The sequence below is a fragment of the Macrosteles quadrilineatus genome, unplaced genomic scaffold (genome assembly GCF_028750875.1).
Source record: "Macrosteles quadrilineatus isolate MER2022 unplaced genomic scaffold, UCM_ALF_1.0 Scaffold_1__1_contigs__length_201487025, whole genome shotgun sequence".
NCBI classification, from domain to species: domain Eukaryota; kingdom Metazoa; phylum Arthropoda; class Insecta; order Hemiptera; family Cicadellidae; genus Macrosteles; species Macrosteles quadrilineatus.
Window position 1 is genome coordinate 174,965,693 of NW_026542594.1, and position 17,954 is coordinate 174,983,646.

General features: G+C 29.2%; 1 protein-coding gene across 1 annotated transcript; it reads left to right on the plus strand.

The window, feature by feature from the left end:
• The first annotated feature begins 12,328 nt into the window (after positions 1 to 12,328).
• LOC128983276 (uncharacterized) lies at positions 12,329 to 16,624 on the plus strand. The gene is made up of 3 exons (XM_054402515.1): positions 12,329 to 12,408; positions 13,240 to 13,321; positions 16,078 to 16,624. Exons 1-3 carry the CDS (start codon positions 12,382 to 12,384, stop codon positions 16,509 to 16,511), a joined length of 543 nt encoding a protein of 180 aa, XP_054258490.1. The 5' UTR covers positions 12,329 to 12,381; the 3' UTR covers positions 16,512 to 16,624.
• Positions 16,625 to 17,954: the final 1,330 nt, after the last annotated feature.

Genomic DNA, 17,954 nt, shown 5'->3' on the forward strand with positions numbered 1-17,954 from the left:
ATAACCTATATTACAACCTATATTACCTATATTAGGTAATATTACCTTAGATTACCTATAATTGTTGTTGTTTGTACAAGAATTTAAATTAAAATAGAACAAACACACCTGGAAAAAAGCTACAGCATACGTTTCGATGCATCATTTGTGAGCGTTCTAGCTTGCTCATCTGGACAATAAAAAAAGGTTAAAAGTAAAAAATTGTTCTACACATAATAGTAAGTAATACCAAAATTAAAATAACAGCAATGAATCATGTAATATACGTATGCACCTGATGACGTGATATTAAAATATGCGTAAATAATAAAATGCTATGTAGGCATATACTGTTGCTAAGCATTTACATTGTGTGTAAATTTGATAGATTGTAGGTTTGATACTATATTTTTACTTTCTGTACAGTGTAATCATACATATAGTATGTTTTCCGACTCCTTATTTTGATCCACATTCATCAATGTTCATACGAGACCGGTCCTATTTTTTCCCACCCCCATTCCTTTGGGTGCCTTTGTTGCTGGTTTTTTGTGGTTTGACTTGACAAGCAATACTGCAGCAGCAGTAACATCACTTGAGGGAACATCACCTCTACTCTTTTTATTAGTGGGAACCAACAATAAAACTATGACTAATATACAATTTTTAGTGATTTCAAAGACCCTCGCTTATTAAAATCAGGGCATCCTACAATTGTGTATGTACTTGTTCCATGTAATCCTGTGAACAGTTGAATTACCCTCGCCATGTAAATGTCATCATTTGTTGGAATAATTGGTCTCCAGAATGTATACACATAAATTTTTATTATAAGAGTTCAGTGACTGTGTTAGCTAAATCTAAAGGCAGCTTGCCAAAGCTACTGATCGGCCTTGACTGAAACCAATATTTAAACAGGTGCATTGGCCATTTGTCGATGGTAATGGGAAGCGGCATTGCATGAACGCTGCGGAGTTGTAGCAATTGCTTATGAAGATGAAAACCGTTGTTCATTACGTTATTTTTTTCACTTAAAAACACTCATAAGTTTTTATTCAAAAAATAAATTAAAATAAATATAACACTGTTATACCAAACAGATGTTATGAAACATTTGTCGTATAAAATTTAAAGTGTGCAAATATATACTTTGTAGAAATTATCTTCGGTATTTTGAATACGTGACAATCTTCTAACAAAATAAATCATTAAACCATATTTTTCATCCTCATGCACACCAGGATGAAATTGCTCGGGTACGAAATAAGTTTCTTATGAGTCTATACACGGAGAAAAACACGATAGGCTACTAATTTAAACCTTATGACTCTCGTGTTTGCCGTTTGGCAATCATGTGGGCTTAAAACACTTTTTTGGAATATTTTATTCCCATTTACATTTTTATATCGATTTAACCTTTTTGTTTTATTATTGTATTTAGAAGTTAAAACACTGGTAGGCTTAATGGTCTGCATAGTAAATTAATCCTAGGGCGTAGGGCATAGGCCTACATGAGAGTGGTAAGGGTTAATTGACTTAAGATAGGTAGTCAATACGAATTTAGGCTTAAAAACTAAATCCAACATTGCCTCACTGCCACCAACTCAAGCAGCTGCGTGGACATAACTCGGTTAGAGTGAAAAAAAATTGTTTTGGCCTATGGTAACAGTGCCAATCACTCTAAGCCATGCATCGGTCTTGAAATGTTACACAGAAAATTGTATAATGGGTACCAATACGATTGAGGATGTACAATGGGCTGTGATGCTAGAGTCTCAAATAAGTAAGAAAGTAAGTATAGTACCAAACGCACATTCCTTTATTTATTAACTTGTTAAATCTACATACAATGTAAATGCTTAGCAACAGTATATGCCTATATAGCATTTTATTATTTACGTATATCTTAATATCACGTCTTTAGGTGCATACGTATATTACATGATTCATTGCTGTTATTTTAATTTTGATATAACTTATTATTGTGTGTAGAACAATTTTTTTTTACTTTTAACCTTTTTTAAAAAAGTTTTATTAGCTCGCTTTCTTGTCCGGTACAAATTTTGCAATCAATTTTATACTAACTTCCCGATGAGCTAGAGACTTGAAACTTGAAACATAGCTCACAAATGGAAGACAATGCAATATTATATCATTTGATTTTCGTATTTCCCTTGGGCTACGCCCTATGGGCTTGTTTTTATTAACTCGCTTTCTTGCACATTTTGATACTCCCCGATGAGCTAGAGACTTGAAACTTGAAACATAGCTCACTAACGGATGACAATGCAATATTATATCATTTAATTTTCTTATTTTCCTGTCAAATTTTCCATGTTTACATTTTAAAAGAATGTAAATACATGAATTAATTTAAGTCACCTGTAAATACTTAAATTTGACAGATCGAAGAACATAGGTTAAGAGATACAGGTTATGCACCCAAGTGATTCTTTATACAAACAAAGATTCCAAATTAAGATAAACGATCTGATTGCAGACATAAAGGTGTTTGTTAATAATGTCAATTTTTATTTATTTAGTATTCTATAAAATAAACAATAAATTAAATAGATTGATATATTTATATAGGCCATACATTCAATCTAATACATAACTATATGAAAAGAAACTCAAATAAACCTTAGATTTCCCACATGCCTCTGTCTTAATCTGATATAGATGCTTTAAATAGATTTAACATCCACACACATTCAAAACTAAAAAGTAGAAAATAATTTATAAATAAAACACTTTTTAAAACAAAACGTTTTTAAACGCACTAAAAATTAGAAAATAATTTATAAATATGTGGAGAGTATAAACACTTTTAAGATTTAAAACGAAAAACGTGGGGTGCATGCAATTGATAATTTTACATTATTTCAATAGGTGAAGGTAATTGTAAATTATCTATTGCATGCACCCCACGTTTTTCGTTTTAAATCTTAAGAGTGTTTATACTCTCCAAATATTTATAAATTATTTTCTAATTTTTAGTGCGTTTAAAAACGCTTTGTTTTCAAAAAGGTTTTTTATTTATAAATTATTTATTGTCCAGATGAGCAAGCTAGAACGCTCACAAATGATGCATCGAAACGTTTGCCAGGACCTGCCTCATTACAACCCTCTGAGCGACGATAATTTAAACAGCAACAGTTTGTGTAACCTTTCCGTACACTAAATAAAAAATCAACGATTCATTAACACAAAATTGAGCAATTTTAACACTTTGAATTTATATAAGACCTTTGCCTGGGCATATACAATGAATATATGTCATTGACAGAATAATTTGAGAAGTTTAAAAACTAACACAAATTGTTCCAATTTTCAAATAGCTCTGGAGCCTAAACGGTTCATCGGTGATTACCACATTAGGGGTACATTTTTAGCAAATTTTGTGTATTTTAATTGTTATAATATAGACTAGTTACGAAAAGTTGATAGTTTCTGACATATAAGCCAAATATTACAAAAAATATCATTTTTCCATATTTTTCTCATTTTTGTCAATGTTGCGTCAAGAACTTTTGATGGCAAACCTCAGATTCGGATTCAGCACCCCAAAATACATAAGAAATGAAAAAAATCAAAACTACTCCAAAACTTTCTTGCTATGAGTAAATTAAAATACAAATTTACTGGATTATTTATCTTTGTGTCGAGCTGCTACAAGGCTACAAACGCGTTTTGGTCTCGTTTTGCCGAGTTCTCACCTTTAGTAGTTGTCCTTTGCTTTGGTATATTTGTGACATTTTCCCTAGCTTTTATACCCGCACTTTGTTTATTTGTTGAAAATAAAATGTACTTGACGTAGAAAATGGAATTTCAGTTTCTACCTTTAAAGCGTTCTGCCCTTTTTTAATAATTACATTTGTAGGGCTGCAGCTTTTTCCAGGCGCGTTTGTTCTACTTTAATATGTACCTGCGATAAAAAAATAATTACAACAATGTTTTGTGTTTAACATACTTTTTGCTAAAACTTGTACTATTGGCTATCGTCCTTGTGGTTACACTCGTATTATACGAAATTATGCTAAATCTTGCATACGAAATAGGTGGCTACAGAATATTGCAATGTAAATGCTCGTATTACACGTGAACTGAGTAAACAAAACTCAATACATGGAACGGATTTTTCGTGTAGAACATTACATTAGGTTTTAAAAATAGTATATTTGTATTCTTCCCCTAAAGAATAGACCTGTGAGTTTGACTGGTAGAAAACATATGGTGCTTAATTTGTTTTTGTGTATATAAAGTGTAAAATAGTGAAAATCATAATAGTTCATAGCAATGCAGGAATACGTAGTCAAATTACAAAAAAAAATATTATAAAATTCAGAATATTAACTCCTACATTTTTTACTACTCAAAGTCGACGTACGATAATAGTTAACACACTTTATGTGTGGGTGGGGCCCTGACAACCTAGAGTAGATAGCAGCTTCATTGTCGTGGTGATCTAGCCAATGTCTGTGAGATACTACTGTCATTAAACTCAGACTAGCTTGTATTCAACGATAAACTACTTATTTTTTTATTATTTACCACTCTACAGAGAAGACGTTATTACGTTATTACTTGGTCTTGTATTTTAGAATTTTATAATAACAAAGAATCTCATTATTATAACACGAATTCTAGATTCAGATGTTTATATGAGGATTTAAATTAGTGTTTGTGATCTTAAATAATTCATTATTATGTTGTAATAAAGGAATTAGGTTTATTTCAGTCCAAGGTAAACGAGGTGTTGACAAATGTCATTTCTAAATATAATATAACAGATTTGACACAGACTGAATAACTTACTGTATTCATAAATTACATATTCCTTGCATAGGAACATTTTATTAAATTAATTATATTTTAAATATTAAATATATACTGCACTTTTACAAAGCAATTGTTTTTTGTCACATTATCAAAGAATATAAATAAGGTTTTGACTACTTTGGGATAAATAGTATGACATTTATGAATTGTTCGTCAAATATACCTCAGAACATTATTATTCAAATGTTAAAAGTATTAAACAGAACACATATAGATATGGTGATAAAAACCAATATGCATAGGTATTCAGATAACAGTTTATTAAAAATAAAAACGTGGCATACATTAAATCTTAGGTTAAATGTATAATCTATATTTGATTGACAAAAGATACTTTGTTACATGTTACATGAACTGGATTCATTTTCAAATTTATTTGCACTTATATTACACAAAACATGAGTAAGGTAGGCACAAATCATATCATTTAACGCTATACATCCTTTTGAATTGATAGAAGCAATATCTGGTGAAATATGAGAGTTCCAAATATTACATGTTGGGAATTTCATTCCTGACGAGTCTTCACAATGTATCAGTGCATATCTTAACATCGGGAAGCTACTTAGTAGCTTATGTTATCGGTGACAATTTCAACTTAAGTTATTGTTGAAACTCACAATATTAAACCTGCCTCGGAGAGGAGTCAGAAATAGCGAAAGCGTTTAATCTCTCTCCAAGGATTTTGAAAGTTTATCCAAGTGATGCATTTCAGGTGAGAGATCTCTTCATTTACTTGATTGTCAGTGAAACTCCTTTTTAGGGTTGATAATAAATAACTCCAAGATACTCCAACTTTAATTTATCATGGTTTAGTACGTATTTTCACATCGTCTATTGCCATTGGACTTTAGGAATTCGTGTTTAATTTTCCAATATCTTGCTTATTTTTTATTACAAAATCTATTTATGCCTCAGAAGGGTGTTTAGTTCTCCCATCTGAGCTTTAAAAAGTAACATTTTAAGAATCATTGTTTTATTGTAAACAGTTTTTTGGAAATCGTAAAACATTGAAGATTTTCGTACAGTTTAATCCAAAACGAAAATCGGTAATGATTATGGTCATTAGGGGCATAAACTATTTTCTGATAATTTCCTACCTGACTATCTCACTCTTACTGTTGACTTCTTCTTCTACTACTGTAGTTCCCATCTCATATTGAAATGCCCTTGACATATTAACGTTTGATAAACTATTGTTTCAGTAATGAATATTGAATGACATTATAATAGAAGAGCATGTTGTATAAAACATATAATTGTAAAAAGTTTGATAAATAAAAATAAAATAGAACTATATATATATTTTTTTTAATTACCAAATTTTCAAAACGGATCAAAACAATCATCGAAACCGCCATAAACAGAGACAACAAAGACATACTAATAATTATTCTTCAAGAAGAACTGGTAATATTGGAATAAATATAAACTTAAAATAAAAACTCACCAATATTTTAAAATTTTTTTTAAGAATTTTTAATTTTAAAATGTTTTAAAATATTGGTGAAGTTTTTATTTCAAATTCATATACTAACTATTCTTCAAGAACTACCGGTAACATTGGTTTCATTAACATTAAAAATAAATACTTTTACTAATATTTAAGATATAAAATATGGATAGTTAAATATGAAACATTATTCTGTTAAGTATATTTAGGTAAGGTAATAAAAATAAAATTATATATGTAAAAAATTAAATCTAAAATAGGTGTTAACTTATAGTTTTGCAAATTTGAATTTTATTAATGTTTCATTTTTAATTGGACCATTATAATTAGTATTATTAAATAGATTGTTCATTTTTAAATTTATGAATAATGATTTCCATGCGTTGAGTTTGTTGGGTTTGATTATTTTTGTCAGTAATTTAGTATTTTTAGTATCATATCCTTATTAACGATTTAAAATAAACTAATCCAAAGACTAACGATTGAAGTATAATGAAAGGTTCAAAACATTTCAACCGATTTAATATATTCAACAGTCTCAACAGATTCAACAACCATGATCCATGCATAAGGTAATGTACTGTAACAAGTTCAATCATGCCACAGAGACCACGTGATCCCAGGTGGTTATGACGTCACACGTCGCTGATGAAACTGTTAATACTGATGCTGATTAAATTTCGCCCACCAGAATGAGTAGAGTATATTAACCTTAGTACCAAGTGCTAAGCACTGTACTTTGCTGATAGTAAATATTTACTCCAAATGTGTTTTAAAACTGCCTTACGTTTAATTTTTAACTCCCCTCTATTTATATTATCATAGATTAAAGGAGTAGTCACTACTGTATACTCCTTTAATCCATGATAGTATGTGGATAAATATTGTTTTAGTTTATATTTTTATTCATACTTTTTTATGAGTTCTACAGAAGGAATATAGCATAACCTCTCAGTGGACTTTATAAGAAAAAATTAAATTCTTAAAATCAAGGATCTCTTTTGTCATTTTTATTTTCACCCCTTATACATACATGGAGAAAGTAATGTTTACTTCAAAATTGTTGAGTTTGAGTTTTGGGTTAGAAATATCCATTTTGGCCACCCAAATAGTTTTTGTTTGTTTTTTAAGTTATAGTATCTTTAAGTTTCATCCTTTAAAAATAAATTGTAATAGTGATTTTCTCACTCAAATCCAAAATATTTTGAAAATTAGTTTTTTTGTAAGACAGTTCACTATCTTTTGGTACATTTTTATTAAAACAAAATGGTATATTAATCAAAGCAGTATAAACTACGGTTCAAATATTGCAACTTTTGTAATTTTTCCAATAAAATACAATAGCTACTCCCACTGCTAACCCATTATAAATGTTGCTGACAAGCTAATGGGAGAAATCATGTGCTAGGTTGCTGATACAGTTTATTATACTTGCAGTGAAAGGAGTGAAACAACTGGTATAACACTATCGATCAAAGTGTCAACACCTTTATTCGTATCTTTCACGAGGGTTGACGAATGATGTAATCCACGTTCAAAGGTGTAGTGTTTCATTTGATACATTGTAGTAAATAACTAAACAGTCTGTATGTATGAACTTACAGATCATGATTTTTATGTAGGATAACCTATAATGTTTGGTATAAAAATAGGCGTATGGATAAGTTATATTCTTGCTTTTATAGACCTTGGGAAAAGTGATGTTTAATAAAAATAAAACATAAAACACACAGTTTCAATAGGGTACTTTATTTTGGTAGTTTATTTTTTAATATAAGAGAACGAAAAATACTTTTAGAAATGTATACTTTTATAAATGAAAAGTGTTATTCAATTTTAAATCGGTTATTCTTTTGCAGGTCTTCTTAAAACTATTGTAGATACGAAGCTGCAGAAAATGACTCCTTCAAAAAGCTGTGCTAATTATAATTTAGTACTTTGTTTAAAAAAAATTGTGTTTGCACCCAAAATAATTATAAATCTTGTATTTTAAAGTTTGTAGGCATTTAGAATATAAAATCTAGATTTGTGTGTCATAACAATCATACTTTCTATTGGTTATACACATGGATGATTGTTGCTTTTAAGCTTAAAAATGTTAACTTAGGAAAGTAAAAAGTCCAGAGTTTTACAGTTCCCTCAAAAAAAAAAAAAAAAAAATCACATGTACAAAATAATTAAAGTCGCTAAAAATAATCTCATTTTGTATAAACATTTTCGTAGGCCTTAATAAATTAATAAAATGTTTTTACATTAGATCCAAGGAATAGGTGTATGTAAAAGTTTATACATTCACATCCTAACCGATCAAATTATGATAAGAAATGTCGTAAATAAGGTCATAAAGCCAAACACGCACCAGTGTTAGTGGATCGTGGACTGTGTGAAAAAAATGGGCGACAACATCCCTTACTGTAATTCTTATGAGACTTTTATATTGCTGGTACCGTTGTTTTTAGTGCCGATAAGCTTTTTCCTAAAATAAACCAATAGTAATTCCTTTAATGAATAACAAACAAAAATAGTGTGAAAATAAATAAAAATTTTTGTTATTACTTAAAAATAGATATTAAATAAATTTAGTTATTAAGAAAATTGCTGAATGGAAAATGTTGTTTCAGTATTGAGTTAATACGCAATTAGTAAATGAAGCCAATCTGTAAAATGATTGGAGCATAATAACAATATCCTCATGATCCGATATTTGAACTCTATAACAGTCAGTGTCCGGAGGATACATTGCAATTTACATACGATGGGTTTGAATAATGTTGATGAAGGAAATTTAAATAATATTGATTGTTTTCATAATTATTTATATTTACACCTTTCCGAAAATGTGTTATTTATCAGTCAATTTTTTTTTTTTTTATTATAGGTAAATTCAAATTTTCTTAAAAGATTTATCCAGTCTTAATGCAATTCAATATAAATAAATAATTAATGTAAGGAAATAATTCTTACAAATACACCATACACACGACAGATTTCTAGATATCTGCTCAGTATACATTGTAAATACCAATATTGTAAAAAATATATAAGTGTCTAATTAAATGTTTGTATAAAAACCTAGTCTCTCAAAAACATCAAATAGTTACGTAAATATCGTATCTTTTCCATTTAGTTACAAATGATGTTGTTTGATTTGAGACCTCCTTTGAGACCTCCTTTTCCTATTTAACAAAATTTACGGTTTATTGACAATTCAAGGCAAACAAGTCAATTTTGAATATAGAGACACGAAACATATCAATGACAAAGTGATACATTGTATGACAACCACAATTTTAAAAGCAACCCTTCATAAAACGAGAGGTGTTTGTTTAGTATGAAAAAGGATCGTTTTACAAACATAGCTTCAGGGAAGTACAGTGGACACATTGTATGCAAGGTAAATATTAATTTCTTAACTAAAATAAACAATTTAAAAACCAAACAAAGAAGCGAAAAAACCTTACACAGTTGAGTACATTTCAACAAAGTTATTTACGAAGGGCGGGCAACTATTAATTATACACACACCACACTGAAATGTGATTATATTTATTATAAATAAGTTATATTCACTTTCTGTTGATTGCAATTGAATAATTAAGAAGATTAAGTGAATGTAAGCCACCCCCTTGAAAAGTACCATAGTGTAGTAATAGTTATGATTGCATAATATATCCATAATTTTAATGTAGAAATATATAATTTTAAATGTACATATGAAATGGAGGACATAGAAACAATTTTATTCGAGGTCAGTTATATTGGACTAGGTTTTATCGGTTTGGTAAGTAGGCGCAATTTATTTAGATGCAGTTTACTGTGCAGTAAATATTTGATACAAGCGTAAAATTGTTGTATAATCCTTTAAACACTAAATATTGGTCTACACAAAATACTTATACACGCACCACGGTAAAATGTTATTCTATTGATTATGTAAAAGTTATATTCACTTTCTGCTAGTTGAAACGCATTATATTAACAAGACAAAGTTAATGTAAGCCACCCCCTTGAACTACATAGTGTAGTAATAGTTATAATTGCATACTATCTTCTTACTTTTAAGTCTGAATATATCATGATAAATGTACACACATGATAATATAGATAACAAGTTTATACGAAAAATGTTTTACAGACAGTAAATTACAAAAAGTTTAGTTCAGTTATATTGGACTAGGTTTTATCGGTGTGGTAAGAAGGCGCAGTTTATTTAGAAGCAGTTTACTGTGCAGTAAATATTTGATACAAGCGTAAAATTGTTGTATAATCCTTTAAACAACATTTTGAATACAATGTCTTGGGACGAATGTTTTAATACTATATGCAGTTACCATAAACGTATGCAGTATTTGGTTGGAAGTTATGCTGAGATATCTTGATTTTCCTCTGTCCAAGTCTCCCCGCACATGTACGGAAACGCCTACATTTACAATTTATTTTGGAAGATGTTGGCTTTAACGGGAGATAAAAGTAATTGTAAAAAATATATGTTAAGTTAATTTTGAATATTAAACGATTGAGAATAATTGTATGTTCATTAATAAAAAAGCGAAAAAATATAACTTATTGAAAAGGGAAATTTCATATGTTCAAATGGGAATGTCGTTTTTGACTCAGTACACACTGCAAGTAAAGTTGTCGGGTGAAAGGAAAATATTGGCATTTATTTACAATATTTGATACATAACGGTTGAGAAAATAATAAAATATAAATTTTTATTTACGTTACTTTATTGACTCTTCTGGCCAAATGGATTTGGCGAAACTAACGTTGCAGAAAACGTCGTGATAGAAGTATTGATCAAACATTTTTATTTGGCCTTACCAAATCTGTATCCAAAAGTAGTTTTTTTAGCTCCTTAACTGTGTATTTATAAATATTTACTTATTTATAAATAACTACACCTTAGTTAATTTTCCAATGAGCAGATCTATATGGGATATGTTTCAATCTATGTCATATGAATAAAGTTGATCAGTTATTTGAGACATGGAAGCTTTATTACGTTTAAAATGAAAATCAGTGATGAGAGTGTAAAACGAGTGTATTTTCAGCCAGACGTAATGATTTTACTAAATGATTCTTGGATGTAGTCATGTTATTCTAAAATAACTTGACATTTATGGAAACATATATTTAATATCCTTGCCGAATCTCCATATTGTAAATGTTCTTCATTAAAATCTAACGATAGTAAATTATAAAAAAAAAAATCACGTATTTCTTCTACTTGGTGGCGTTCTTTAACTTGTGAACTATGTTACCATAGTTTACAAATCGGTTCTTTCAATGATTGCTCAAGAAATGTATGGTACTATGTCAATTAATTGTTCACATTAACAGCAATTACATTATCTACCTGATCATAATGTAAACAAATATGTTCATAAGGATAACATGAGAACTTCAAAAGCCGTTGGGGCAGAGCCCAGGGGACTTTCAAAAATGTAAGGTTAGTTTGCAAATCTACATGACACTCTCTTCGGGACATATGCTAGTCAAGGAATAATTTAAAGTAGCACATTATAAATACAGAACAACAGAAAGAACAATAATTTGATTAATATAGTTGAGCATAATTTACTACAAAACGAATGACCAATTCGGGTTGCCAGAGTTAGCCAATGCACCATTGACTTCACTTACACCAAATAGCCATTCCGTTTATGTTGACTAAGTATACCATTGACTTTGGATACTGCAAATAGCCTTTCCATTTATGTTAACCAAATACACCATTGATTTAGTACATTCCAAGTGGATTTCTCATTTATGTTAACCATATATGTACCATTTAATTTAGATACTGCAAGTAGAGATTTCATTCACAAGAAATAGATGAAAACTTTGGATACTATAAGTACATTTTGATGAAATTTTGCATGAACATGTAGGGCAGTATACACTTGGTGCTACTTGATGATCGATGATTGGTAGATAATCGATTTGTAATTCGTGACTTTTGAGACCGAAAAATTAACTATAGTCATGTTGCTGATTATATATAGTAAAGTAGTTAGTTACGTAGTTAATTGTTCGTGACAGATGTTTCAACAGACAGAGAGCGCCATTCGATTTCTCACCAGCAGTACTGCATGATTTCGCGATGTACGAGTTTCTGCTGTTTGTGTTGGTAATTTTTTGTCTGAACATCTTTAGGAGATTAGTTTAGTATTTTTATAAAACCTTCATTACACAATGAGTAAAAGTTACGGAAGTATTATCATAAAGTGTTCAAACTTCTTTACAATTATTTACGTACAACATTCAAACATACACATTTATTACATTAGTAAGACTAGCTATTCTGCCCGTGATTTGTAACTGGGCAAAAATACTTAAGAAAATAATTTTGGTTTTTAAATTTATTTAAAAAAAAAGTTAAACGCACTTATACAGACAAATCTCGATCGTACTTTTTTGCTTATTTCAATGAAAATCCGTTGTGTATTTGCATTAAACTGTGTGAGAAAATCAAAACTCATAACTTTAGCGCAATGTAAACATATACATGTTGTTAAAAAAAAGGTGGAGACATAATTTACGTAGTGATTCCTTGGTTCAAAATAGATAGAAAATCAAGAATATTTTTTTCCCAAAATCGCTTCGTTAACCATATATCTACCATTTTATATTTTTTACATTAACATTTTTATCTTTGAACATTTTCAACCGATATTTATGTAAATAAGTATGTATGTTAAGGTAGAAAAGGACAATGTTAAAAATAAAATTCATTTTGATTCAACTTACAACTTCAAAATGGCGGCAATTTAAATTTTGTTAACTTAAATTACAAAAAAGGCTGATTAAAAAAAGTCAAGAATACTTTTAAGCTGATTCCACCTAATCTTGATGATGATCCCAGGCATCAGAAATCATTTCAACCTTCAATATTTAATGTGCGTTGTCTATAGTAATTAGTAGTATGTATCTTGATTGTCTTATTTAAATACATTTTCAGGCTTTCTCCTGCATTGTCCTATGCAAAACTAAGCTTATCGAAGCTGTCCACCTCTCCTTAGTACCAGACAATTATAAAGGAAGTAAGTACCCCAATAGGTTTGTTCACTTGTGTCAGAGGCAAAACAAAATGTTTATATAAAATAGGCTAAATAGGTAGATCAATACAAAATAAATAAGGATAAGTAAGAAAATGTAATGAAATATCCAATATTTAATATAACTTTATCATATTATGGTCACTTTTAGACCAATTTACAAACTGATTTTATTTTCACAAAAAGAAACTCACAATATTGATGAGTTTTTTTGATAAATTGTCCTAATTTTCATAGTGTATATTACCACACAAAATGTAAAAATATCAAACTCCAAGTTTATTTTTTAAATTTTTATAATATTTCATTCAAATTAATATTTTTAGCGAATATCTAAATTAAATGAATGATCCAAAATCAATTAATTGTATTGTATTTTTTAGAAAGCGCTGATGATATTTTATGAATAGACTAATATTAAGTTTACTTCTTACATTTATGAAAAAGAATTGGATCTTCCATTTACATATATAAAGTCCTTATATATAAATGGATATATGTTTGGTGTCATAAACAAACTGATGTATACAATAATTAGAAAATTGTGAAGGTTGTAATATATGTAAAATAATTAATAATGTGAAAAGATAATAAAAATATAACAAAAATAAATATTTAAAAACATTTTTAAGAGAATGTTATAAATAACATTCAACCAAATCATACACAACAATTTAATCAAATAAATATATTCTATGAATTTCAAAGCAATTTAAATAGGCCTAACATTTAAAATGTTAAATTATTTTATATAACAAAATATTATGAAAATAAGATGATTTATAATAAATTTTAAGATATAAAATAAAATATTAATTTTAAATTAAGTTTTGAGGTAAAAACAATAATAATTTTCATTTAATTTTAATAAAATGAAATATATCATTTGATATATTGTAATTTATGATTTTTAATTAAGAAATATAATTTTTTAATAAAATCAGGTCCATAGGTCATCTGTTACACACAAGTTTAAATACAAAACTAATAGTGACTTTTAATAGCTTTTAGTACCTTTAATAACTTTTAATAGTGACATTTTTAATAACAATTTTCTTTTAATAAATGGTAGAGGATATATCTGGTAGATGGTAGATGAGAGGCCTGGAGTATGGTAAATCTGGTAGAAGAAATTAATAATATTAAAGAAAGAGAACGTAACTTTTAAGAACACAAATCATTACTAAGTTTAGATTTGAAAACAAAATAAAAATAAAAAAGAGATGAATATGAACCCACAATTAATTATTTTAGAATTAGAAAAATGTAAATTTATTAACATTTTAGTTGAAAAAACAATTTAACACTAAAATAATATATACACCCCGCCGCAGCAAACCTGCAGACTAAGTGACTTTCCATTTACCTGGATGGATTTCTACTAAAATATGCCCTTAAAATTGTAAGAATTATTTCCTCTTTAAGTAACATTAATTATTTTAATGAGTTATTAGATATAGTTATTCAGGTACAAAGAACGGGCACACAGCTAGTATACACACACACATACATTCAGAACACAAAACTGGCAATTTCTTCCAAACCATTTTTGTAGAGCTTAAAAATAACTAATTTAGTATACTGAAGTGTTTTTTCACGATAAATGGTTAGGGAGAAAAGTTCAAAATATTTTAAATTTACGATTTCCATGTTATCTTTATGGAGTGAATCCACTGTACGTAGTTTGTTATTTATAGATATATTTTTATCAAATTTGGTAAATTCTTTCGTTTTATAATAATCTATGACATTTACCCTTGATCACTCTTTATTACATGACATATAGCAGCAAGCCTAGTTAATCAATAAACCTATTTTTATTTAAGTAGTAACTTTTTTAAGGACATGTTTAAGTGTAAATTAAAACAGGCAAATGTAAATTTGCTTAGTCTGTAGGTTTGCTGTGGTGGCGTTTAAGATATTTCCACATTCAAGAAGTTTTAATTTTTTTTGTTGCTACCATTTTGGTCTGTGTTTTTATATATTAGTTTATCACTCTATTCGCTTTAAATATTCAATTAACTTACGACATCGAAACAGACAAACCCGTCAATATCGTAAGGACCAAAGCATCCATCTGACCATACGTTTGGAAACCTTATTTCCTACCCTCAACCATCAGACGAAGCATTACCAACACCCTCCGTCAAAGAAATACCTCCCGACATCATGTCTCTGCCTGGAGTCCGACCGCGACACTAGTGACTAAATCTGTTGTTAATTTTATAAACATTTGTATTAGTGATAGGAAAGCGAACTGGTCTAGTGGTAGAGCGCGGTACTTCGGTATCCGAGTCTAGGCTCAAATCATGCCAATCACCAATGGATTTAATCTGAATGATGATGTCGTAACCCCTATTTTTTTGCCTGAAGTAATAAGATGCTGTATGAAGTAATTTGCTGGTGAAATGCGTGTATAGTGATTAGACTATTTAAATAAAAAACTAATGTAAAAGTCTTATGATTTACTCCACCAGAGAAACGCTATTATTTGTATAAAATGTTGAGTGTTATTAACTTTGATAAAATAACATTGTGACGTTTGTTGTGTCATCATATTGCGTTGCATAATTTAACAGCATTTCAATTAATAATGAATGTGTTTTATTTTTATATCCTGCGTAGTTCATAGATTGCCAAAAAGTTCTATAACAAGACAATGCAATTTCCTGCACCACCACTTTTGAGACTATTAAAGTACAATTAGACCTAAGTAGTTTTAACATAATGTTTGTTTCCAGTGGAAATAGAGAACGAAGCAGAAGTAAATACTATTAACACCTTAATATTAAACCCCTTAGAAAGTTGTAATTATAATACTGGTATCGTCTCAAGCTCCAATTTAATGTGGAAAACTACAACTATCTACGTTCAATATCGAGTACTAGCAACATTCAAGAAAGAAATTGAAAATGGGCAAAGCAATGATTTGTATTACAGAATACTTAAAAGAACATGTGACCTCCTGGAACTCAGCTATTTTGTGTCAAAGACGAAGTGTGTCACTCTGGTAATAGAGAAGCGTGACACATATAAACAGAAGGCAACTGATCAAGGTGGCATACTTGGTCTTCCTTTTTATGAGAAGGACTGGATTTGGGCAATTCTCGGGAAAAAACAATGTAAAGTGACCAAGGAAACGGCAGATCAGTTCTCCGTAGAACCTAAGGAGTAAAATCTCGGATGAATTGTAGCAAACACTAATAATATAGTGTTTAGCATTGAATACGTAATAAAGGATTGCTACCATGTAACGTTGATAATAAATAAACAACCTTATTTTTATAAGTATCATTATCTGTGCTCTCCAACGGGGTGTGTACGATAAAATTTAAAATATGAACCTACTATTTTTAAAATACCCCCACCGCAGTAAACCTGCAGACTAAGCGAATTTCTATTTGCCACAATTGATTTTAAACTAGAGGACCCAATCTGCTCAACGACCTTAAAAGTCAATTTATGAAATAATGGTTGTTTTTTGCAAGGTTTCTCGTCATGACGAACATTTAAGTATATGATTTATGAGGGTGTGACTTATAGTTTTTTTTTTATTTTAAGTAAAATATTAGTAACTTAGTATAAAATAAATAAATTCGCCAAGTTTGATCAAAATATTTCCATAAACAACCAAACTACAATGTTTTACAATATTCTCTATAAGAATGGGAATTTTAAATTTTAAACTTTTGAATTTTCTCCGTAACCAAAAACCGTAAAAACACTTTGGTATACTAAATTTTTATTTTTTAACCACTTTAAAATGATCTAGAGAGAAATTGGAAATTTTGTGTTTTGAGGGTCAAAAATGAAAAACATTTTACCCCATAAAACCCCCGTACATCCCTGTTCTCATGGTCCGATCATGCTGGCGAACTCATGTTTTTTTAGGTCTTTAACTGTGAAATTCTTAATATTTACTTATTATATAATAATTACACCGTCAATCAATGTTCCAATGAGCAGATCTATATGGGATATATGTTTCAATCTATGTCATATGAATAAAATTGATCAGTTAAATGAGGCATTGGCACTTAATTGGTTGCGTTTAAAATGAAAATCAGTGAGGAGAGTGTGGAAACGAGCGTTTCTTCAGTCAGGCTTGATTATTCAAAATCTCATATTCAATCAAGGATAGCTAAGCGATGTTTACGTTTTTTAAGAATTATTAGTTGCGATAAAAGGTTACTAACATAAATTTCTATGAACATAAAATATGATGTATTCATATTTAGTATAATTTTTACTGTAACACGTTGATTTAATGATAATAAATTTTATACTTTAATTTGTTAAGCTCAATTATTGAGTGATTTTAAAAAACGTAAACAATTTTCACAGCAACGCAGTATACTAAGGTCACAAGTGAACGTTCAAACGTTTGGCCAATTTAGCCACTAATTGGGTGACCAAACGGACTATTGGAAGCTCTCATGAGATTGGGACTGAATTAACCACAAGGGAAAATCAATATTCAGTAATAAGACTTCGAAAATCTATCTTCAAACAATCACCCCCAAAACAAAGTACTTTTGTAGGTGATGATTAACACATGTTGATGAAAATATTTAACATTAGGTCGTGGACTTTAGAATGAATGAATAACTTTACCCCC